This window comes from Ursus americanus, chromosome 8, assembly GCF_024610735.1.
Source record: "Ursus americanus isolate L20-20 chromosome 8, mUrsAme1.1.p, whole genome shotgun sequence".
Classification (NCBI taxonomy): domain Eukaryota; kingdom Metazoa; phylum Chordata; class Mammalia; order Carnivora; family Ursidae; genus Ursus; species Ursus americanus.
The window spans coordinates 79,434,104-79,459,868 of record NC_142134.1 but is presented as its reverse complement, the minus strand read 5'-3'; the positions used below and the strand labels follow the sequence as shown (position 1 = coordinate 79,459,868).

General features: G+C 50.1%; 1 protein-coding gene across 6 annotated transcripts in view; it reads right to left on the bottom strand.

Annotated features, from left to right (window-relative positions):
* Nucleotides 1–25,765, bottom strand: part of TBC1D14 (TBC1 domain family member 14) — a 99,272-nt gene that overhangs the window by 23,245 nt on the left and 50,262 nt on the right. For 5 of the 6 annotated variants that reach the window (XM_045789515.2, XM_045789519.2, XM_087864301.1 and 2 more), the window contains exons 4-7: nt 7,325–7,443; nt 5,283–5,365; nt 3,962–4,079; nt 1,896–2,002 (exon numbers count right to left, since the gene is read on the bottom strand). In XM_045789515.2, the coding sequence (XP_045645471.1) occupies nt 1,896–2,002; nt 3,962–4,079; nt 5,283–5,365; nt 7,325–7,443 (427 nt within the window). Of the gene's footprint in view, nt 1–1,895; nt 2,003–3,961; nt 4,080–5,282; nt 5,366–7,324; nt 7,444–14,120; nt 14,256–25,765 lie in introns of those variants that run through there. The other variant, XM_045789520.2, reaches the window with a different exon arrangement.

Sequence of the window (25,765 nt, the reverse complement as noted above, 5' to 3'; positions counted from 1 at the left end):
CCCAGGTTCAAAGCCCAAAGCCGACTTCCCTAAGAGTGAAGGTTTAATAATAGTACGACACTGACTTCCTAGAAGTTTCCAATCTCACAAGCACAACCTTAAAGAGCACATGTCCAGGGCTTTCCAAGTTGGAACGCAGGGCTCCGACTCAGCCAGGGGTAGAAGAGAATCCTGACTCCAGCATGCACCACACGGTCCCTAACCTTCTCAGGAGGGTTGTCGATGTTAGAGAAGACATGTGAGTAAAGAACCGAGTGCAATGCCAGGCCTCAACAACCAGAATTCACGATTATCTGCGTTCTTAAATTGGCTTAACTACTCAGTAACACTGAGATTAAGGAGAACCCAAGAAGGTGGCACGCATTCATTCAACGAATACTCCTTGAGAGCCTGCCATGTGCAGAGAGCTGGGCCAGGCCCAGGTGACAGAGCGGAGAGCAGGACAGGTGGGACCGCAGCATCCAGGGCACATGGTTTGGGGGCAGCAATGGACACCAGGCAGCCAATCGCGAGAAAGATGCAATGAAACAAAATGAACCAGTATCAGCATTTAGACAAACTTTCAAGATACATAATTGATTAACTAGCTGTTTAGCCCCATCTACTCTGATAAGGTCCACAGAAGATTCTAACTTCCCTAAAATCAACCCGGGCATCAATGAGAACCACACACACACTCACACACAGTTACACACACACACACACACACACACACACACACACACACACACACACACACACACGAGGACTCTGCACTATGTTCAGCTGTTGATAGAGTTTAGAAAATTTTCAAGAACAAGGACTGAGGTAAATACTCAGCAATTTCTCCAAACCTCTACAAACAATTCCTACAAGTTAAACGTTACATACGATCCTCTCAGGTAAAAAAGCTAAAATGAGCCAGAAATGGAGCCTGGAGGAGGTCACTAGAAACAGAAACCAGTAACCATCCACATGGCCCGCTGACCTCACTCAAGACGGAGAACGCCTGCCTGGACAAGGCTATCTCCGTGGGATACGATCCAAGTCTTCTAAGATAAAAAAAAATATGAACCCTAGCTACATAGAGAAGATATAAATCAATTTGTTTTCCACTCGAATGCCTCCACGGGGTGAAAAGTGCCACCATCAACCGCACGAGCACTCGCTGGGCACGAACACAAAGGACAGCAGGAGAGGCTCCTGCCTCAGAGCCGAGCCTGCAGCCAGGGAGGAAAGTGTCCACCTCCCTCTGGATGCGCAGCCTCGTGGGGTGCTGGGCACGGAGCAGGAAGCCAGTTCGGGGCGCAGGCTGCTGGGGGACGATCATCCGCACGCCGCAAGGGGCATCCGGCGAGACAAAGAGCCCGAAGAAAGCGGAGTGCACGTCTCTACCTCCCCTCTGGCCTTCGGCTACCAGGACTCAGGGACCCCAGGCCTGGCACGGCAGCTGTCCTTCTAAGGTGCTCATATATAAGCTGCCTGGGACAAAATGCTGCAAAAACACCCCAACAGTACCCCACCCAGGGCGCCTCCGCGGACAGAACACGCGCCTCCCTTCCACTGCCACGCCCCCATCGACGCTTGCTTCCCACAGCACTCAGAGAACCCAGCCCGCCGCTGCTTTGAAACCTGTACGTGCCACCTTGTCTAGCCAGGGAAGAGGACAGTTATCAGGAAGAAGGTAGGCATCTGCTCGGAACCACCAGCTCACTGAAGCACGTAGGAGTGACCCGGCCTCCCTGCCGTCTCTCCCTCCTGGAGGACACAGTCACCGGGCCTCTCAGAAGACATGGCGATGGCTACCTTTCTTCCTCTTGGGGCAAAGGGGACAGGAGAAGCCAGAGGACTGGGGGTGGAAGGTGGCCGGGGGAGAGGGTACGCTCTCCAGGCCTAGGATCAGGCAAGTTACTCACCATGGGTGATGTTTAACTCGTTGCCGATGGCTAAGCTCCAGACTTTGCCTCTCACACTGGGAGGGATTCCCTGCCACCACAGATCTCGAACTTTTCTAGAGCACCACCTGGACAAAAACGGAAGCATGGATTTACGAGTTTGTTCTCAATGAAGAAACATCGGCCACCTGGGTGCCCAGCCCCGGACCAGAAGAGCGGGGGTACAGAGTCGCATGCACAGCCCCTCCCCTCAGGGAGCTGCAGCCCAGCGTTCCAGAGGCCAGGAGGTCAACAACGACTGTGACAGGGACAATGCGTGAGCAGGGAGGGCGCTGTTCTGGAGCTGAATCCCGAGTGACCGGCAGCAGCTGAAGCAGGTAAAGGACAGGAAGGCCTTTCTGAGCAGAAGGCACGGAACAAGAAGTAGCCGGGCCGCTGCAGGAACCGCAGACAGCTGGGCATGGCGCAGGGTGCCAGGGGGGCAGTGCTGCGGAGCTGCGGTGAGCCCCGAGAGCCCAGCAGCCGGCCACCGCACTACGCACACAGGCCAGTCACTCGGGTAGTGAGCTGCCCAGCCCCAGCGGCAGAGGAGACGCGGCTAACTCAGAACGCTGAACCACGCAGTTGTGGAGGTCTGCGGGCCACGATGCACACGCACCGCCAACACCCGGGACAAACGTAAAGGTGCCAGGGGTCCCCTGGTGCTTCTCAACGCAGCGCAGGGGGTAGACCGTGGGCTGCTGCGACAGAAACCAGGTCTGCATCCCGATTCCACCCTTGCCCGCGGAACCCAGGGCAGATTACTTCTCCTCTCTGCCATCCAGCTGCTGAAACCCTCCCCTGGAAGGGCACTGTGAAGGTCAAGTGGGACAGAGCAGAGAGGCGCCCGGCAGGTGCGCTAAATGGGGGCTGCTGTGTGAGTGCACGCGTTGAGATCTTATCAAGCACCAGTAAGGGCAGGAGGCACTGGGGGGGGGGGGGGGTTCCGCAGCCACAAAGGGAGACAGCCCAGGGGTTGAGCATCATCTCCATCCTGTTACTGGGTCCCCTTTGAGAAAAGTATTTCCTGAGAGTGTTCAGCCTATTAAAGACACTGCCTAGAAAAGTGGGCTCGGGGAATAGCTTGTTTTCCTAGCAGGCAGCCTCAGCAGGGCTGAGCGAGAGCGAGTAACACCCAGGCAAGTGCCAGAAGCAAGTCCCCAACATCCTGACATCCGGTTCAAGTGGAAAGGGACAAGCCTGAAGGGAGACTCGCAACCACGCTCCCTGGCAGTGCCCGCGAACAGGCTGAGGCCCAGAAGGAGCCACCCGCCTCTGCGCGTGGCCCTGGGACTGGGACAGCTGTCCACACACTTCCCTTCCCCATCTGAACGTACAGCAAGAAAAGATCTACAGCTGCCTCTTGGCTGTAAGACGACAGCAGCTGCCAGACTCTGCTGGGTACCGGCCATTGGGGGTGTTATCCAAGACCTGATCCCCATCCTCAGACAGAGAACAACATACACTGGAGCAGATGCGTGGGGTGTACCCAGGGCTCTGGGTACCACAGTCACCTGGGCAGGAAAGTCTTCCGCCAGGAAGTCTGAGCTTTAAAGGACGAAGAGTTAGCTGGATGAGGGGTTATAGGGCAAGAGACTTCTAAGCAGAGGGGATGGAACATGCAAAGGTCCTGAGGCTCCATAAGGAGAGGGGTCATCGAGGAAGGAGAGCTGGAAGGTGAGCCCAGAGAGGAAGGGGTGGATTATCTCACAAAAGATCCCATCAGCTAAGCAAAGTAATTCAAATCGTATACAGAGTAGCAGGAAGCCACGGGCATCCTACACTGGGGGGAACACAGACCTGGGCTTTAGAAGATCCCTCAGGCTACTGAGCAAAGACAATCTGGGGGTCTGAAGCGGGCTGTCACGGCGTCCAGTTAAGGAATGGCAGGGCTGAACCGAGGTGGGGAGGGAGACCCCACGCCACGTAAACGTAGGGGGTAAATTCACCCAAGACTGTGATGGGAGCTGCAGTTAACACCACTGCTAGCGGTAGATTCTAGAGGGAAACGCCTGGCTGTCAGCAGTGCCCACCACACCACAGCTTACATTGTTTCCCAGTTAGGCAAAATCTCGTTGTTCCAGGTAAGGACGGCATTGCCAATGCTCTCCTCCAGTCGGCACCTCTCCTCCAGCTGCCTTCTCCTCCGCTGGGCCTCCTTCAGCTCTGCACACCACGATCACAAGCAAGGAGAGAGCGCCTGTTAACGGACGCCCGCTGCTCTCACGTGGGGTGACTCTGCTCAGAGTCATGCTGCGAAACCACCCAGAGAACTCCACCGAAGTGGGGCCGTGAAGCTTCCCTCCCAACACCCGTTTCAGGCCTCACGGGGCGCAGAATGCTTAGGCCTTGTCCTCCTCTCGGCAAGCTTTTCAGCAGAACGCACAGCAGAGTACACAGTTAAGAACACGGTTCAACTAGCACAAGACAGAAACCCACGAAACCACCCCCCAGCCAAACCCAGAACACTGCCAACCACCAGACACCCCCTGTGCCCCCTGCCCGTCCCCTTCCCAACTGAACCTCTAGCCTCACCGCCCACAGCTCAGGCACAAGTCCCAGCGTGTGAGGAGCAACTCTGAGAAATACCACACATCTTCATCTACACAGGCCTTCAGTACTTTTTCACTGGGGTAAGACACCTAAAACAAAACGTGGCATGCTAACCATTCTAAGGGCACAACCAGTGGCACCGAGTACGTGTTCACACAGTTGTGCAGCCGTCAGCACCACCCAGAACGTTCTCACCTTCCCCGACTGAAGGGGCTCGCCACCCTACTCTCCAGCTCTACAGTCCTCACTGTTCTGGGGGCTTCATGTCAGTAAAATCACACGGTGTGTGTCCTCTGGGTAGCTTATTTCGCTGAGCGAAATGCCCTCAAGGTCTGTCCACGCTGTAGCAGGTGTCAGAATGCCCTGCCTGTTTACGCGGAGTTAACAGTGGGATGGGCCACGCTGGGTTTATTACGTATGCTTCCTAAACACGCTGGCGTCCTAGGGATTTTAAGTGCTGCACAGATTTTACCAAATTCAAATCCAGTCACATCTTCTTGTAGATGAGGAAAGCGGGGCCCAGAGAGGGGAGGAAGTTTGCCCATCACCACGGGCTGACAATTTCCCCAGCCTAGCACTTCTGTCCTAAGTGGTCTCTTTTCTTGGGTAAATTCGAAGTGTTACCACCTTGAAGAAAGCTACCAGGAACAACAGATAGTAGGAACATACGCTTTTGATGGAAAATTATAAATTTCACAATATTTAGGCATTCGCCAAGTTCAGGTTCTAAGGCTCCAAAGAGGTACAAAGAAAATCTCCAGGAAGACACGGCATCCCGCGGTGGCCTACAGACGCAACACGTGCGCACCGCGTTACCTCGTTTCTTGGCCTGGACCACCATTTCTTCGTACTGCTGCCTGTGCTTCTGGGCTTCTTCGGCTGGCTTCGCTGGGAGATTTCTTGATAGAAAATAGAGGATTTTCACCATTATAAACGTCAAATAAAAGTCTTTGAAAAACAAAACTTGAAGAATTATTTACTAAAAAAAATGAAAAACTCAAAATATCAAAAAACTGCATTTGTTAAGATGACCCAAGACACAGCAATTTCATAAACTAAAAATATTTGCCTACAGAAGTAAAACAAGCTCCTTATTTAAAAAAATCTGAAGTACAAAGATTAGTAGAAAGAACGGAACGACTGCCCATAGTTCCATAAACACTTCGTCTTCTGGTATCTCTCACCTCAGTCTCCAGAGCGACAGGGAGCGGACGCAGCACACGCACAGCTGTCCCAGTTACGGTGGGGCAGGGACCCCAAGGGCAAGCGTCCGCTCCCCGGCCGGCTTCTCAAGGGCGTGAGCTTCATGTCTCAGCTACCGGCTCACCTGTTTTGTTTCTCTTATATACAAATGTGCATCACAGCTCTGAGCCCCCAAATGGAGTATGCAACTTCAACCCTGGGTAAAAACCTCAAACGCACAGGCTCTTTCCGAAGCGTGCTGGTGAGTCTGCGGGCACTCGACAACCGGGAGGCGGCAGGCCAGGCCGCTGAGCTCCTCACACGGCGCAGCCCCCCTTCTGGCATCTTCTGAATGACCGCCCGCCTTTCTGCCGGAGGGCACGGCGCCTCCTCCCACAGGCCCTGTTTCTGACAGCGCTGGGAGGGTGGTCCCCAGTGGGCTCTTTCGGAGTCCCTACCCACCTTCTTAATCCTGCACTGCAGGGACTCTCTCCCCATTCACCACACACCCGCAATTCCCAAGGACCAAGAATTCACATCAGAAGACCCATTTCTGGGTGGCTCTGTTAGTTAGGTGTCCGACTCTTGATTTCAGCTCAAGGTCATGATCTTGGGGTCATGAGAACGAGCCCCACATCGGGCTCCGCGCTTGGCATGGAGTCCGCTTGGGATTCTCTCTCCCCTTCTCTTCCCCCACTCACATGTGTGCGCTCTCTAAATAAAGAAATAAAATCTTAAAAAAAAAAAAAAAAAGGGAAGACAACCCATTTCTTCTTTAGATTTTTTTTTTTTAAATTTATTTATGTGACAGAGAGAGAGGCAGCGAGAGAGGGAACACAAACAGGGGGAGTGGGAGAGAGAGAAGCTGGCTTCCCGCCTAGCAGGGAGCCCGATGAGGGGCTCGATCCCAGAACGCTGGGATCATGACCTAAGCTGAAGGCAGACGCTTAATGACTGAGCCAACCAGGCGCCCCTCTTCTTTACATTTCATCAGTTTTAAATTTCAGGGTGGGCAGGGACCTAAGGAACCACTGTTTTAACAAGCTCTCTTTGTCCCTCTTTTCACAGCTGTGGGATCTTTCTATTCAAACACAGTGCTCATGGAAGCTCCATACTCAGAGAGAAACAATGCGTGGCCTGGGACAACACAGCAGTCCCTTTACCCCACTGATGCCTCCAAACGTGATGTGTAAACCAGTCATCAAAGCCCATCTCCTCCACCGATGGACACTAGGGGTCCGGGGAGAGGCGGGCCTGGTAAGATCACTCAGCCCACGCACCGACAGTCCCCTAAGAGGCTGTGATGCCCCCGCAACACCCCCTTTGCAGGACACTTGCCTGTGTTTCTTGCCGTTAGGAACCAGCCCATAATTTACAGTGGCTACTTAAGTATTTCTAAATGCTAAATTAAAATGAAAAACCACCTGAATGGAAAACCTTGGTCAAAACTTCTGTGTTAAAGGATGGTTTTGCAAATCAGTTTATTATTACTATTATTTTACTATTATTGAACACATGTTAACATAGGGAATAAAGAGGAACTGAGGATTTTAACATGTGCTAGGATTTACTCTTCTTCCCTCTGGTGACCCGAGCTCTTTTCTAACACAAAGGTCATCAGCAAATTGAACTTATCTACTTGAGCAAACTTTCCAGAGATTCTTTTTAAGACTCACGCTGGTCTGTCTTCCAGGATGAGTGCGGTGGTGGACAGTGGCTCGAAATCGAGATTCTTCCTCACATTCTGCTTAGGAGAGGGTGGCTTGCTAGGTCGTCCAGCCTTGTCTTCATATTCCTGGGACAAAGAAACAAGGGATAACTCTGGGCCTGCCCAGTTCTGATATCATGAAGCCCCTCTGAGTGCAAGAAAGCTGTTTTGTAATGAAGTCTTTTAAGTCAGGATAGCACATTGAAACTATTTCCTTTTCAGAAGGAAACACTGCCAACTAAAGGGGTCGCAGAGCTCTGCAGTGAAGACTGCGGCCTCCCCTGCTGCTGGGGCGGGGGAGGGGGGTCACTGAGGACCACCATCCCAGCAGCCCCACCTCAGGCTTTCTGTGGTTCTCCGGTTATGTAAGAGGTGTTTTCTGGCTTCTGGACAATGTCGGCTTGTACTCGTTATTGCAGGGGCCACTGGGAGGCTCACTCTAGCGTTCATCTGACCCAGTGGGCTTCATCTCATATACTCACCTCCAACCAAAATTTCAAACCCTATTCCTTTTATGTCATGGCATTTTATGTATTTTTGTTAGCCCTTCAAATAGTTTCTGAAATGAGGAAAAGTTTAAACAGTTTTTGCAGAGATGATTAAAAGTTTCTTTTCATAGATATATTTTTTTTATTGAAGTACAGATGGCACGACGTTACCTTAGTTTGAGGTGTGGACACAGTGACTCAGCTTCTCTGTGTGACCTGTGCCCACCACGAGTGTGGCTGCCACCCAGCACCGTGAACGCTCTTACACCATCACTGACGGTGTTCCCTGTGCCAGGCCTTTTGTTCCCACGACTTAGTCTGTACCTGGAAGCCTGTGTCTCCCTCTACCCTTCACCCATTTAGTCCCTTCGCCCCCAGCTCTCCTCTGGCAACCATCAGTGTGTTCTCTGTATTTGTGGGTCTGATTCTGCTTTTTGTTTATTCTTTTGCTTTGTTTTTTACATTCCACATATATGTGAAATCAGATGGTATTTGTCTTTCTCGGTCTGATTTATTTCACTTAGCAGAACACACTCCAGGCTCCAGGTCCATCCACTTGTTGCAAATGCCATTTCATTCTTAAAAGGAGAAGCATAAAAAAATTTTTTTAACACCTTTGTATGAAGCCATCACTGCAAGTTGTTACATAAATATTTGTGCCCCGAGCCTCCTCACTAGCACTGGGTAACTAATGTGTCCCATGGACTGCAGCCACAAAAGCCTGGTCACACCTGGTGACCTACATTCCAAATGCCCGACCAGAAGAGTTCAGGAGAGTCAAGCAAGTTGGCACCAAAGAGCCTAGCTTCTGAAACAGCATGTGTGTGCGTGTGTGTGTGCGTGTGTGTGTGTGTACACACGGTTAGCCCTCTGCCAAAAAGAAAAAAAGAACCAATACTTTCTTATTGCCTATTATAGACGAGGCTCTCAGGACCCTCCCGCTTAAGAGAAGACAATCTAATTGGTGAGACAGGCCAAGCAAATGAATAGTTAACCCAAGATTTAAATAACCATTCCAGATAACAACAGAAGCAATACCATGAGTGGAAAGCAATTAATTGCTAAATGAATTAGTGGACACTCGCTGCCAGGGGAGTGTTACTAGTAACATTATTTGGCCAGCAATTATTCTCTCAGCCAGAAGAGCCTATAGAAGCTTCTAAAAAGAAACGCGTATTTATTTCCTCACACAGGTTGTGAGAAGGGGTGCACAAGAAGCAGGTGGGGGGGGCAGTTTCTGTGCATCTGGATGTATGAGATTAGATGCCGTCGCGGTCTACGCGGACTTAAAACGGTTCCATTAAAATACTAAAATGACTTCTACTTACCCTAAACTGAGAAAACAGCCTCTGTTTGTCATCGAGTCAACATCTGAGCACACACTGTTTTGGGCACTCAGCTGTGACTTAACACGGCATCAAGCCACCGGAAGCTTCACATCTAGCACCAGGATGTCAAAGTGTTGGATTTTATAAACAATCTGCCAAAAGCTGTGTGTTGAGAAAGATTCTAAGGCATGTTGCATTTGAACAAGAATTAGGGATGAATATGCCCCGTAAGGGGCTGCTCGTCTGCTGCCCTTGGCCTAGGGAACTACACGCCAAGGCCAAAGAGGACGAGCCCCAAGTTAAATGTCCCAGAATGCAGACACCCATTTCCATTTGCTTTTGTGTGCTTTACACACACCGTCTCCTTCTATCTCCGTAACAATCTCCATGTCAAATCTCACCCCATTTTACAGATAGGGCAGCTCAGGGTGAAGTGACTTACCCCCAAGTATGCAGCCAGCAAGGGGCTGGGGTTGGCCACTCCGCCACTCAGCACCAGCCAATCTCTTTGTGAATACACTCAAACAGGTGTGCAGTTTTAGAGGGAAAAGAGGCCCAGTCCCACACGGGTGAAGTGTGGCCCCTGGAGCCAGATGGGTATGGGAGCAAATTCAGATCCACCAAGAACCAACTGTGACCTCGAGCAAAACACGTACTTAGAATCCCTGAGCTTCATGTCCACATGTGCAGAAGGGGAATGGAAGCCGTACCAACCAGAGGGGACCATCCAAGGAACAGGGAGAGGCTCGGTGCACAGGAAGTTCTTGATAAAGCGTAGCCCTGGTTGCCGAATGCCATTACCGTCAGACCTGAAACAAGCGTATAAAGAAAAAAGGCAAGCAAGCAAGCAAGCTCTAGGGCCAAATAGTCAAGGAGCTCTGCAAAGTCTGCAAACAGCACAAATACAAAAAGGAGTAAAATTAACCAAATGCCTTGATTCATAACCAAAAAACATCAGATCTCTCCAGTGAACACTCAGAAGGTCTGCGACAAGCGCAAACAGTGCCGCGAACGAGCCCGACGCCTGGCGGGGGACTTGACACACACGAGTCAGCCTAACTTCCCCTTCCCGCCAGCCCTCTGTGCCAGGAGCTGCCACTGTCCCCATGTCACAGGTCACAGGCCCAGAGAGGGCAGGGACTGGCCCAGTGGGGAGCGCAGGAGTGGGGATCAGAAGCCAAGCACTGGGCTCTGCAGCCACACTTCCCAGCACTCTCCAGAATGCATGAGAGCCGCTCACAGATGGGATGCAGAAGTAATTCATTCACATTCTGTCTAAAGAAAGCTTTCAACCATGACAGAAACCTGTAATACTGAATTAAGGGCAGATGTAAGGCAAATACTCCTGTTTTAATCACACAGAGCACTGCATGATTTAAAAAGAAAAAAAAGAGGCGGCCTGTCCTGCCCAAACTTGAAATCGCAGGGAAAGCCTTTCCAGAACTCCAAACAGCACTGCAGGTATAAACGGCCTTGGAAACAGTCACAGGCCTGGCTCCACACCTAGTTCTTCCAGACGTTCACACGGAGGTGTCAACAGTTCATTTTCCCAATGAGACAAAACGACTTTAGAAACCATAAAGGACTCACGGCCCTCTTCCCTCTTCCACCATCACCACCACAGGCCGCACGCCCGCTCACGAGAAGGGCCCGACCCCATCGGCCCTGCCTCACTGCCCAGCGTCCCCACCTGGCTGAGGATACGAAGGAACAGGTACACACTGGCCGAGGAGGGCCTGACTCCCTCAGGATCTGGTGTGATTCCGGGGGCTCACGTGGCCTTGCCCAAGTGCGTTCTGTGACAGGCAAAGAGAACCGGGAGAACTCTGAAGTCCAAAGGACTTGCCCCCCATCTTCCTGAGGATCCCTACCATTTAATTAAGAAAGCTGTTGCTGTTTGAAAGCATCCTGAGAGGAACAGAAAGGGTAAGGATGCTAATTCCAGCTCATTCTGACCCAGAACCCCGTTTACTGGTTGGCTCGATATTCATAAGACCAAGCGAGTCCCCTCCCCTCAGCTGGAAATACGAGTCACCCACAGTCTCTGCCCTGGTTGCATGAATTTGTCTACGCACTCAAGCAATAAGATCATGTTCAATCAGAAAAAAAAAAGAAGAAGAAGAAGAAAAAGACAACTGTTCACTCTAAGGATCCTTTGAGGGGATGAGGGGGGAGGGCTGCAAATAAAACATCCCTGGAGAAACGACTTTCTGCCGTGACTTATCTGCGTTAGGGGTGACATGTGATGGGGTAAGAGCCAGATCTCTGGAAGCAAACAGTGAGCTGTAAGCCTGGCTCTGACTGGGGGCAAGGCCTCTCGCTCCTCACTCGGCCTGCTTCCTCATCTCTGGAAAGGCATCAACTGTGAAGCCTCCTGGGAGGAGGTGAGGCGAGGCACGTTCCAGGGCTGCCACCAAAACCTAAGCCCCTTCTGTGTGCCACGACCAGCCTCAGGCCAATCTATCCTCACAGAGTTTCTTCTCTTCTTGGGACCCTTACGGGGTCAAGTGTCGACAAGCCTGCAGGCCGCTCAGTACAAACCATCCCGCCCAGCCCCAGAGGGGATGGACAAAAGGGCTCCTCAAAGTCCCAGCGATAAATCAGTTTAAGCAGTCATGGCAACGTTTTCTTCAAAATCAAACAATTTTAAAAAATGCAGAGTCCACATAGTAAGGACAGTTTCCTTCAGTTCTATACCTAGTCACATCTGCGACCAGAGCCTCAACTTAAATTGTCTAAGGTGGGGTGGGGGTCAAAAAAGTTTACAGGCCACTCATTTGTCAGCATAGTAGCTCACAGTCCCTGGCCTGAGGACTTGACCACGTATCCTGCTGGGAAAACCAGACCAACACCTGCAAGAGCAGCAAACAAGCCTGCCCCACCGAACCAGGGGCTGAGCTGAGGGGTGATCTGATGACCCAGCAAAGGGTCAGGGAAAAAGCCAGGACAGCGGAGCAGGGTCCCAACTCCACGTAGGGACCGTGAGCAAAACACATTTAGCAGGCAGGAGAAAAAGGACAAGGGACCTCATCTGTGAAGGGACCACACAGGGTCTGGCACTTGAGGAGATCCAGACCTGAGACTTGAAGGGCTCTGGGAGGGGCAGTAAGATGCCAGCAGAGCCCATGAGAGCAGATCATGAAACATGCCACAAGAGAGCAAGCCTTGAGGACCGGATGTCTACAGCATCTCATAAAACGTTCCCCAACAGTGGACAGAGGACAGGCAAGATCTGGGCAGGATGCAGGAGTGGCATCCTGATGGCACAAGCAGCAGCCAAGAGACACACGCGAGCAGGCTCATGTGTGGGTCAGGGTGAGCGCGCTACGTGGGGAATGACGCTGAATCAAAGTCCCAACAGCAAGCTGCCTTGAGCTGCTGGAACAAGCCCCGAGACAGCGGAGCTGAACCTGGAGCAGAGCTGGAAAGTACACTGTGAGATGCATGGCGAGCCCGTGAGATGCACCCCATGGCAGGATCCACATCCTGTGTCTGATGTGAACAGCGCTGAGGGCGAGGATAAGGGTGACAGACTCCTGAAGTAAGTGTCTAACTTGCCACTAAAAAGGAAAAACAAAAGATGGCCTCGACAGACATTTAAAAGGCCAAAGAAAAGATCAAGCTTCTCAAACAATGGAAAGACAGCATTCCTGGCAGGATGGCAGGAGGGGTCGTCAACGCTAGCCACAGCGCTGGCAGAGTGTGGCCGGAAATGCCTGGAAGACTCCTGGACGACTCAGTCAACAGAGAACAGGCCATCAGCCAAGACCTGTGCTTCAGTCCTTGACTCAACTGTATACAGTGGCAAGATGAGCCTTTCCCGACAAGACAGCTAGTGCCGGAGGTACGTGGGCAACAAAGCATGGTGCGTCATCACACGTGGCCCCCAGACGACCCACCTGAGCCACTGTGCACTGCACCACACCTGCACAGGCAGAGGCCCAGGCAGCCTGCAGGGAAGCGCCAGGGCGGCAGCAGGCCTGGGTCTCAACCTCAAACCTCCTCAAGGACCAGCAGCAGCGTGACCTTGACAGCATTCCCTCGCCCTTCCTGTGAGTGAGAATGGATGACTGTAAGGCAGCCACTGCAGGTACCCAGAAAATGGCTGGGAATTACTTCCATTGTCATGTTACTAAAAAATTACCCTTCTCAGTATTTCCCACTAGGAGGGGTACTCAACAGGGCCATGGGGAAAACCACACAACAGTGAAGTGCCTGGAAGGCCACAGCTGGTTTCACACTTTACCATCGGTAACACGCAGTTCTGGGGCAGAGGGGCTCTGGTGTGTTTGGACATTTTCGGCTGGGAAGAATGGCCTGTCCAGGTCTCCCAAGTGCTCAGCCTTCCAGGAGACCATCCTGGTGGTCACCGCGGCCTGACCTCACAGTAAGAAGGCCCCCTGAGAACCTCCCAGGCTGCTCCCCGGCAGGGCTGTTCCCAGAGAGCATTCTCCACCTTACCGGAAATGGCATTTGGGAAAGCAACTGCCGGGAACCTCTTCTAATTGTGGTGCTCCTCACAAAACACGCAGAACACAGAAGTTAATAGGCGGTCTGGGGAATGCAACGTGCTGAAGATGAACTGTGGGTTCTACCAAGCCTGACCACTGCTGCCATCTGACCAAACGGGGTGCAGGTGGCCCACCCCCCTGCTCCCTGCACAAAGGCCTCCCCCAGATCACCGGCCAGGCCCCCCTGGCCCGGGAGAGGGGTGCCGGGTGGCCCGGATCAGAACTGCAGTCCCCTGCGGGATGACAACAATGAGGTCGCGACGGCTTGCCCCCACTGATGCCGACTCCCGGGAGAAAATCTCGCCGAACCGCACACACAAAGCCTGCAGGGAGGCGCACGGGGAGCTCAGCGGCCGCGTGCAAGCTTCGGCTCACTGGAGCAGTCGTGTGCAACACACACACGCACCCATGCAGGCGCCCGGGCCGGCCGCACTCACCATGAACGCCGCCGGGCTCAGGGGCGCGCGGCCGGCGGCTCCATGCCCGGGCGGGCTCCGGCGGGCGGCTCTGGGGACCTCGGGCGGCGGCTCGGCGGCGGCTCGGCGGGCGGGGGCGGGGGCGGCAGACCGCTCAGTGGCGCGCAGATGTCGCGCCGCCGATTCGATCGCGCGCTCCGTGTCGGCGCGTCAGGCCTGGCTCGCGGGCGGAGGGGCGGGGCGGGCTCCCGGCTCCCTCCGCCCCCCACCGGGTGCACGCCCCACGCCGGGAGGCTCGCTCGGAGGAACGGCTTCTGCCGCGTCCCCTGCTCAGCAGCAGCGCTGGGAAATGCACGCTCCACAGAGCAAGCGGCGGGACACCCAACTCGCGGCAAAGCTCTGCTCCGTAGCGCTCTTTAAGTGAGAACCACGTATGACCAAAGGAGCTACACAGAGTGTTCACACGACTGAGCTCTGGGACACGGGCTGTGAGCAATGTTTATGCTCTACACGGTTGCTCATCTTTCTTCGGCAGTGAGATGCGTTCCACCCAAACCCACCCTGACAGAGGCCTAACGACTGCTCCCGGGGGGCTGGCTGGAAGGGGCGCTAGAATGCGAGTGCGGTGACACCGCGGACATCTCCGCACGCCCTCCTCGAAGCCAACCGCGCAGTGCGTTTCAGATGAGAGCATTCCACTGTTTGTAAAGTATACCTCGATTTACACCAATCGTTAACATCTGCGCAGGGACAAAATTCTCTCCGGGCAGCCCGTGGGTCCAACGTCCAAGGGCCGAGCAAACTCAGTCTGAGACAACGCAAGGCTCCCCCGGGATGTAAATTCCAAGTCCCCGGAATAGGAGGACTAGGAGGACCAGGAGGACCAGGCTTTCCCCAGCTGATTTTCTGGAGAACAGCATTCCCAAATCGCCTCCAGAAACTTCTTCCCCTGGAAGAAGCCTATGCCAGCCACCCGACCGTACTCCAAGACAGAGGAGGAGGAGGAGGAAGGGGGAGTGTGTGCAGAAGCTGGAGTTGCCATCGGCCTCTGGCAGGTGCGGCCAGCTCTGAAGGCAGTGCGACACACAGGTCACTAAACCGACCACACCCTGGGAACCTGCCCAAGAAAAATAAAACGTTTGTCCGCAGAGACTTGATGCAAATATTCATAACGTGAATGCACATTAACTGCAGACACCGGATGGATAGAAAGGCACTGTGGACACAAGCTACTATGCAGGCGAACCCCAAAACATGACCGGAAGTGAAAGACCCCCACCAAAGAGAATCTGCAAGACTCCGTTTCCATGAAATTTATTTAAAAGGCAAATCTCTAGAGAGAAAGCAAATTAGTGTTTGCCTGGAGCTTGAGGAGGAAGTGGAGACCCACTGCCAACAGGCCTAGGGAACTTTCTGGGGTGAGGAAAGCATCCTAATACTTGAGTGTGCTGATAGTTGCACAACTGCATAAATTTCCTAAAAATCACTGAACATGGAAAATTAGGAATTTTATGGTAATTATACTTCAATAAAGCTGTTTCAAAAAGTAATAGAAGGATAAAGGAGGAGAGGTTGATTCTGGATGGAAGGGCTAGGGAAAGCCTTTAGAGAAATTACTCAGAATTTGGGAGACAAAACATTGAGGGGTGGGGTGTCCTTTCAATTCATACCTTTTAACACATCCACCAGAAGTTTATTCAGTCCTCCAGGAGGATGTGTCCGTGCTATTTATTACTTTATTAGAGGCCAGAAAATGTGATAGACACACTAGTTTGTACATTGATGTCCAATGGAAAAAAACAACTCCAGAGGTTGTATTTTCTTGTCCCCACCAGTCTGTTGGTTTAAATCTAACCTAACAATCTTATTCTAATTCTTTTCTTGTTTTTATGCCAATAAATACCTATCCAGTTCCTCAAATGCCCTTACAATCAATTTTACCATCCCACTCAACTTCTCAATATGTTAAATGAATCTTTGACCCATGGTCCGAGAAAGAAAGAGAGAAAGGAAGGAAGGGAGGAAGGGAGGAAGGAAGGAAAGGTAAATGTCACAAAAAACTGGCAGAATAACTGTTTTATACCAAGAGAATAAAGGGACAAATAACTAAGGACAATACACAAGCCTGACTGCATTCTGGTTCATAAAGAACAGTCTGGTGCCACTGGGGAGAAACAGAACGTGGTCTGATCGTGAACATGGTCATGGTCAAATGGTATTCATTCCCCCGGGGTGGGATAACTGCCTCACACTGATGTACGAGAATGCCCACTCTGAAGACCTGTATGCTGACGTATTTAGGGATAAGATGTCACAATACCTGCAATTTACTTTCAAAGGATTCCATTTTTAAAAAATAGAGGCACGATAAAATCAATCTTAATGTCAACAATTGTTCCATCTCAGCACAGCATATACGGTGTGCTTACTGAATTATTCCTGGAACCCTTCTGTAGGTCTTGAGTTTGTCTTCACAAGTGACAGCGACTCTGTGATGGCTGGTGACATCCTTCAGATCTCGTCATAAACAGCCACCGGCACAGAAGCATCCCCTGCCTGCCTGCCGGAGCCAGAACAAGGCCCCGTCATCCTCTCCAGCATCAGCTTCCGTGTGCTCACAGCACTAATCAAACTTGTAATTACAGGTTTATTGCAGATGTATTTCCCTAGGGGCGCCGGGGTCCCTCAGATGGTTAAGCATCTGCCTTCAGCTCAGGTTACGATCTCCAGGTCCTGGGATCGAGCCCCATGTCACGGTCCCAGCTCAGCAGGAGCCTGCTTCTCCCTCTCCCTCTGCCTCTGCCTCTCCCACTGCTTGTGCTCTCTCTCTGTCTCAAATAAATAAAACCTTAAAAAAAAAAATGTATTTCCCTCAGGGGACCACAAAACTTCTAAGAGCGGGGGCTCTGGTGGTCTCTTCACCACTGAAAGCAAACAAAATACATGGTACAGAGGAGACACGGAGCACCTGTGTCATCAGTCGTTTCCCTTCCCTCCCTCCCGTCATCCATCCCTCCACCCATGCACTTCTGGTGCTCAGCAGGAGGAGCAAAGACAGACACAGTCCCTGCCCTGCCTCACTCAGAGCCCAGCAAGCAGACAACTGCTCTACTACAGCGGCGCCCGAGAAACCTCCCAGATTTCCAGAGCCCCAGGAGGCAGCTGACCAGCCTGCAGACTTACTGCTGGCTTTCTGGAAGCAGTTCCTGGAGCCAGAGGGGGCTAAACCTGTATAGCTCCTTTCTCACAGACGAGGGGGTTCTCAGCTCTCCATGCCTCGTACAACACCTAGGGCCGCATACACTTTAGAAATCAGCCAACCTCAGCCCACAGTCTCACCAAATTTAAATATGAGCGAGATACGCGTTAAGCATGTGTTAAATATGCATTAAGATATGCTTACCAAAACACATCTCTTCTGGCAGATTGGAGCCGGCAAGTTACTTTAACAGGTTTCTAGTGCATTATTTTAGAATTGAGGACCACTTACAAAGTTTTAACTATATATCATACCATGTGATAACAGGTTAACTTTTACTAAATTTTGAAACTTAAAGCAAAAATCTGTGGTTAACAGAGCCTTTTCCCCATCTCAGTGTGGCTTCAGATCTCATATTCACCTTCATCCACCTCAAGAACTCTTCCTCCCGACGTTTTCGGCGCTAACCAGAGCTCATTCCCAGGCTTCCTGGATCTCCACCAGCACAGCGGCTTGGCTTATTTAATTAATCTAAAACATCGTTGACTTCACCCTTTGAGGTCAAGGAGGTAAGACTGATCCTATGTTCAATGCAGCATCGCAGCAGAGACGCTGACAAACCCAACCTTGCTCAAGACTGCTGGATCTCGCAAGGATCAAAGGTTACCGAAGGAACAACTTCCCAGGCCTGGGGATTGGTTAAGTAAATCACGTTACGCAGGAGGCCACTACTTAGTGAGTAAAAATGAGATCGTGGAAGAATATTTAAGGATATGGGAAAATGCCTATGTTGTCATAAAAATAGGAAGAAAAATGCCTACAAAGTGGTATGTTTTGAATTTTGACACTCATTCATCCACTTAACAGATATGTATTAACTACCCACTAAATCTTGGCACTGCTCCAGGCCCTGGAGACGAAGCAAGGGTTGAGCAAACGAGCAGTAGACCTTGCTCTCAGAGTGTGCAGTCCAGCTGGGGTTGAGAGGCAGGCAGCAAAGAACAACTGGGCAAGAACTTAAGATGGGACACAGCAGAGTCCTGTGACTGCGATGACCGAAGGGGTTGTGCTGGGAGGTCATTCAGACAGGGAGGGCAGGGAAGAGCTCTCCGAACACCATCTCAGAGGGAGCACTGAGCTGAGACCCAGTGAGTCTCCTTCAATCCTAACGATCAACGAGGTAGGGACGGTGTTAGGCTGAGCTATGGCCCCCACATAAAGCAGGGCTGGACTCCCCAGCACCTCTGAACACTACCTGCTATGGCAGAACGGGCTCTGCGGGTATGATTAAGGTTATGGACCTTGAGATGGCGAGACTGTCCCGGATTATCTGTGTGGGCCCAAAATAACCACAGGTATCCTTGAAAGGGGGACACAGAGGAGGATGTGAGGACGGAAGGGAAAGCCCACGGAGACAGAGGTTGGAGTAAGGCGGCCACACACCACAGAATGCCACTGGCCTCCAGAAGCTGGAAGGGAAAGAAGAGTTTCCCCCTAGAGCCTCTAGAAAGACCAGCCTGGCCAACACCTCAATCGTAGCCTGGAAGATGCATTTTGGACTTCTGACCTCCAAAGCTGCAGGAGAATAAATGTCTGCTGTTCTCAGCCCCCAAGTTTGTTGCGCTGTTACAGCGGCCCTGGGACGCTAACACAGGCAATGCCTGAGGCCCCCTCCCCTACTTCTTTGTCCCCAAACACAGCACCTGAGGCTCTGAGTGGCCTCCTCGGATAAACAGCAGATGGTAGGTGGCAGGGCAGGATCTGAACCCAGGCCGTCTGACTCCAGAGCCTCTTAACTGCCAACTTCTCTGATGGGCTGCCTCTGAACTAAGAATTCGGTTCCCTTCACCGGCACTCCCTTCACGGGCCTAAAGCCACAGTCACAGTCAGACCCAGGCGTGAGACCCGGCACAAGCGCGGCACCTGCCGATTACTTCCGGGAACGCCACTGGCAGGTTCTAGTGCCGATGCAAAGGCCCCATCCAAAGTGCTTCCATGTCATCGCTGACGAGATGTTTTTTAAAAGTAACACTCTGAGTTCCAGTCAGACAGTAACTTACAGGGAGGTGTGGAAGGTGCCTCACTCTCCTCCGATCTGAGGTTTCTCAGAGTCCTACGCAGCCGTCCATGAAGGAGCGCAGAATACGCCGCCCCAAACACGCCACTTTGGCACACGGACCGTTCTGAATTAGAGTTTCTCGACAGACAGCAAGTGCGAGGACACAGTGACCGTCCTCTGCCCCCTGAAAGCAGGAATAAGTCTCCCGTGTGAAAGGTACCCTTCCCGCACCAGGAGGGACAGAGGCGTCCTTGCCACCAGACACAGGGAATTCAGGGCCAAGAAGGCTGTGTAAGCAAACCTTACTACGTCGTCACTGATTTACTCCCCCAAGTCCAGACCCCCTCACCTTGTCGATTCTTCACAATTTTACCGTTTCTTTGTCTAAAAGGTATAGAAGCTGCCTGCTTGGTCACTTCGAGTCTCCCATACATACAAAATCAGTTTTTCTCCTGTTAATCTGTCTTCTGTTTCATTGTTAGACGGGCCAAAGAACCTAGAAGGGGCGAAAGGAAAACCTCCCGCCCCTGCGCCTGCGGTTGAGGCCTCCTGGGGCGGACTACTGTGCACTGGGCCCTGCACCCTACCCTGGACGCATAAGACAAGCCAGCCAGACCTGGGCCCCAAGGCCACCGGAAGAAGTCAAAGGAAGTGTCTCCCCAGCTGCTCCAACAGTGTTTGAGAGATTACAAAATACTTGAAAATCTGTCTTCCACTGGGAATTAGATCAACAGAAGAGCGATGTTCTTCAGCTGTCACTGTTTTCGTGTCGGCACACTAACTGTCCAGAGAAAGGCAAAAGCACTTGAAAGCTCCCAAGGGCCATCCGTCTGGGTCTTCCTAGGAAGCCTCCTCTGTTCAGCTGGTACCATGAAATGCATCTTCCTGGTTCCAGGGACAGGATGGGCCCCCAGACGGCAGACGCCACTGCCAGAGCCCACGGTCGGTGGGAAACCGGCTTCAGAACACGGGCGGCGCTCTCTGGCTCAGCACAGCCTACCGCAACTTTGCTGTTTATTCGTTCCAGTTTCCTGAGGACCTGGCGTGTGCATACCACAGAGAACGTGCACAACTCACACGGCCTGTGATTCTGTAACAACTGTACTTACGTGGATGAAACGCGCATGTACGTACTCTGGGAGGGTGGGTACTAACCTGTCAGAGACTCCCACCAGGAGGGGCTGGGAAGTCCCGGGGTGAAGAGGGCATTCCTGACTTACCCTACCTACATGGATCATTTGGGTCTTTTTTCATGAGTTATTTTTATAATTTGGAAAAAAAAAATTTCTTTTAAGCCATTTCAGATGGAATCCAAGGCCGATTTAGTGAACTGCAATTTCCAAACCACACTGAACATTCCTGCAGCAAAGCTGGGTTTTTTTGTTTGTTTGTTTTTAATCCACCCATGAGAACGAAGGTGTAGCCATGAGCTTAGACCAGAACAGGAGGAGCCACTGACCTTTACTGAGCTCCCCCTGGACACCATCTACTGCCCCGGGAGTGCTTTCATCCTACTTGGCCCCTCAAGCACGGGCAAGCTGCACGTGATCTTTGCAGAGTGGGGAACAAGTTCGGGCAGGCAGTCGCTGGCCCAGGGCCACACAACTGACTGTGGACGGCAGAACCAAGACCAGACTCGGCCCCTGAGTCAGAGTCCTCTCGTGGTCTCCCTGCCTTCCCAAACCCCAGACCTCTGACCCCTGCCCTGTGAGAGGCCCCCGGGAAGATCTGCAGGAGAACTAACACATGGGCTCCTGTTCCCAAATCCCTCTCTCTTCCTGGGAGCCACATGGGCAGACCGACGGGGAATTTATCACTTTCACATTAGGAAAAATAAGCAAACCATAAGAGGCACTATGTGCTGGAATTTCAGTTTATATCATTGAAAGGCACTTGAAGTACAAGAGCTATACTTCTCAGAATAAATTAACCATTACCACAACAGTGGGAGACAATCTACCCAAAGAATAAACACAGAGGTCATATTCAATGACCTTGCCATTTCCCCTACAGAAACTTCCCATCACTTCCTCTCTCCCTTCTTGTCCAGAAAGGCATCATGTACAAGTTTGACAAATAATTAACCTACCACTTCTCCAAAAGCCCAAATTAAGGGGAACTGGACACTCTGTGTGATCATCTCCTGAGACTCCACCAAAAGGTCCCTGTTGCGTACAAACATGCCACCTAGCACTTCGACAAGCCCAAACTTCTAGAACAGGTTCAGCTTCCGACAAGGGATTGCCACAGCTGTTTAACGTATCCCTCTTTGCTCTGGCCACTGGGAAGCTCAGTGTCAAATCTGTAGTGTGCCTCTGGAGTTACATGAGACCTCCTGGGTCGTATTTTGGGACATCCATTCACCTTTGGCTTCATCTTGCTATCCTGTGCCCCAAACTCCTCAAATTGTTTCTCTATCATTCCACACACATTTTTTATATTGTTTTAACTGTTTCTTTTTTTAAAAAGATTTTTAAATTTTTAAGTAATCTCTACACCCAACATAGGGCTCGAACGTACAACCTCAAGATCAAGAGTTGCCTGCTCCACCAACAGAGCCAGTCAGGCAGGTGCCCCTGTGCACAGTTTTTAAAAATATTTTTTAGACTGGGGGGCGCCTGGGTAGCGCAGTCGTTAAGCATCTGCCTTCAGCTCAGGGCGTGATCCCGGCGTTCCGGGATCGAGTCCCACATCGGGCTCCTCCGCTGGGAGCCTGCTTCTTCCTCTCCCACTCCCCCTGCTGTGTTCCCTCTCTCGCTGGCTGTCTCTCTGTCACATAAATAAATAAAATCTTTAAAAAAATTTTTTTTAAATATTTTTTAGACTGGGACGCCTGGGTGGCTCAGTTGGTTGAGCGTCTGCCTTCAGCTCGGGTCATGATCCTGGGGTCCTGGGATCGAGCCCCGCATCGGGCTCTTGCTCGGTGGGGAGCCTGCTTCTCCCTCTGCTTCTGCCCCTCTCCCTGCTTCTGTGCACATGCGTGCTCTCTCTCATAAATAAATAAATAAATAAATAAATAAATAAATAAATAAATAAATAAATAAAATCTTCAAAAAATATCTTTTTTAGAGTAGACATGCACACAGAACAAAATTTAAAAGGTATGGAAGGGTATACAGGGACAGTAGGTCGCCCTCCTCCCTATCTCCCACATACCCAGTTCATCCCCCTCTCCCAAGCAATTCTATCATGATCAGTTGTGTAAGTGACTTTCCAGATAGAGTCTCTGCATCTACAAAGATATGCATGTATCTTTATACGTGTAGAGCACACTCACAGAATGGTTATTCACTTGGCTTTTTTAAGATCTGCACTTTATTGCACTTAGGGATTTAACCAACTCCCTACTGCCAGGCATTTAGCTTGCTTCCACCCTTCGGTGCTGCAATCAATACCCTTAGCAGCCATCATTTTACTTACATGCTGATTCATCTCTAGGATGAATCCCTAGAAATGGAAACATGGGTCAAAGGTGCCCTGATGGATTCATTGTTATTTTTTTACATTAAAATAGCTTTTTTGATGTACATAGTTCTACGACTTTTAACAGCCACCATCACCACAGAACAGAAAGTTCTACGACCTTCTTCCAGCCACCACCATCACAACCAAGGTGCAGAGCCGTTCTCCCACCCCCCAAACCTCCTCCCTGCCCCTCACACCCTACGCCATCCCTGGCACTACAGCTCTGTCTTTTCCGGCGCGTCACATATATGGAATCGTATAGCCTGTCAACTTTTTGAGACTAGATTCCTACACTCAGATAATACCTGAGACTCACCCAAGATTTTCAACATGGGGGGTTACACCAACTGATTTTCAAATGCTAAACCAGCCTTGCATTCCTGGCCAAAATGCCACTTAGTTGTGGTGTATCGCCTTGTTTTTTCTTTTAAGTACTAGTGGATTCGACTTGCTAATACTCTATTGGGGATTACGTGTGTCTTCATAAGGGATAGTGGTCTGCGATTGGCTTTTTTTTGTACTGCACTTGTCTGGTTTTGGTATTGAGGTAATACAAGCCTCATAAAATGCGTCAGGGGGTAGTGTCTCCTCTAAAATTGCTGTTATTTTTCTTTAAATACTGGCAGAACTCACCAATGACACTCCCTGGGCTTGGAGATTTCCATTTCTTTAATAATTAGGGGATAATTCAGGTCATCTATTCATCTTGGATGAGTTTTGGTGATTTGTAATTTTCAAAGAAATGGAGCATTTCATCTAAATTATCAAACTTATGAATGTGGAGTTATTCATGACATCCTCATTATCATTTTAATTTCTGCAGGGTCTGTGGTGGTAACCCCTTTTTCACTCGTCTTATTGATAACTTGGTTCGTCTCTCTTTTTGTCAGTTTTGCTAGAGTTTGATCAATTTTCTTCATCATTTCAAAGAACTAGCTTTTGGTTTCACTATTATTTTTTCATTTTTAGTTTCATTGATTTCTGCCCTTATGTTTATTATTTCCCCCATTTGGTTTGCTTTGGGTTTATTTGCTTCTTTTATGGTAAAGTAGAAAATCAGATTATTGATTGGAGACCTTTGTTCTTTTCTAATAGAAGCATTTTAATGCTATAAATTTCCTTCTAAGCATTATAGCCCACAAATTTCGGTATGTTCTATTTTCGTTCAGTCCAAAATATTTTCTAACTTTCTTTGTGACCTCCTCATTGTCCCATGATTTATTCAGAAGTGTGTTACTTATTTCATTTCCAAGTTCTGGGGAAAGTTCTTGCTATCTTTGTGTCACGGCTTTATGATCTAATTCCACTGTGGTCAGAGAACCTATTTTGTAGCATTTTAATCCTTTCAACTTCACGGTTTCTTTTATAACACAGGTTATGGTCTATCTTGGTAAATGTGGCATGCACGTTGTCAAGAATGCGTGCTGTGCTCTCATGGGAGCCCGGAGTGTTCTCCAAACGCCAGTCAGTCCAGCCGGCCGATGGTCAGTCCTTCTGTGTCCTGGCTGATTCTGTCAGTGGTCTATGGCTCACTGTCTACAGTCGACATTCCGGTAATAACTGTACGTACACCTGTTTCTGCCTGTCTCTGCCTCATGCATGCTGCAGCTCCTGTGGGTGTGGGGGTGCACACACGTTCAGAGTCATTCTGTCTTCATTGGTAACGTCCCTCCTCACTCCTGGGAACGTCCCTTGCTCCGAAATCTTTTTCTTATGCTACTCTATCTACTCCATCTTTGTTCTGATTAGTGTTTTCATGGTATATCTTTTCCCATCCTTTCATTTCAACCTACACATTTTCATATGAAGTGAGCTTCTTTTAGATGACAAATATTTGGGTCTTTTTAATTTTTTCACCCATTCTGATGATCTGTCAGGATTAGACACTCAGACACACAACTGGTGTGTTCAGACCATTTATATTAATATAATTACTGATATGTTTCAGTTTATTATCTTGTCTGTTTTATGTTTTTCCTTCCTCTATTTCTTTCCTTGATTTCATTTTTTGAACTTAGAATTTCGTTTTGATTTGCTGTGTTTTACTCTATATAATTTGGCAGTTGATCTAGGGATTATAATGCATATTTAATTTTTTTACACTCTTACCACCATCCCTTTATGTGACATCTACAGACACTGAAAACCCAGACGACGTTCCAGTCTTTGCTATCAATTGAACATGTTTTAAAGAGCTCACTAAGAGAATAGGGGTCTATTGTACCTAACTAGACCCTCACGGTTCTCCTCTTCCTTCCAAACGTTCCAAGTCTCCTTCAGGTGTAATGACCCTTCCATCTGAAAAACTTCCTTTAGCAACTCACTTAGTTAGATCTGCCGGCAACAAACTCCCCGACTTCTCCTTCATCCGAGGGCGCAGTATTTCGCCTTCACCCCTGCAGGGTATTTGCGCCCGACACAGAATTTGGGACTGATGGTTCTTTTCTTCCAGTACTTTATAAATAGGTTTCTGATGCGAAAAATCAGTCATTCAAATTGTTGTCCCCCAATAAATAATGCGTTTTCTCTGGCTGCTTGTAAGATACTTTTTGTCTTTATTTTCAGCAGTTGGATTATGAGGTGTCTGGGCATGGGCCTCTGTGGCTTCCTCCATCTGGAGCTCACTGAGCCCCCTCTCCCCAAATCTGTAGGTTTAGATCTTTTGTAAGATTTAGGATGCAGTCAGATGTTATTTAGTCCAGTATTTTCTTCTGCACCCCATCTTTCTCCTCTCCTTCTGAAAACCCAAGAGTACAAATATTCAACCTGTTAGTACTGCCCCACATGTCCCTAAGGCTCTGTTCATTTTTTTCTCCAATCTTTTTTCTATGCACTGTTCAGATGGAATGGTTTCTACGGACCTATGTCAAAGTTTACATACTTTTCCTGCTATCATCTTCATTTTGCTACTGAGCCTATCCAGTTAGCTTTTTATTGTTACTG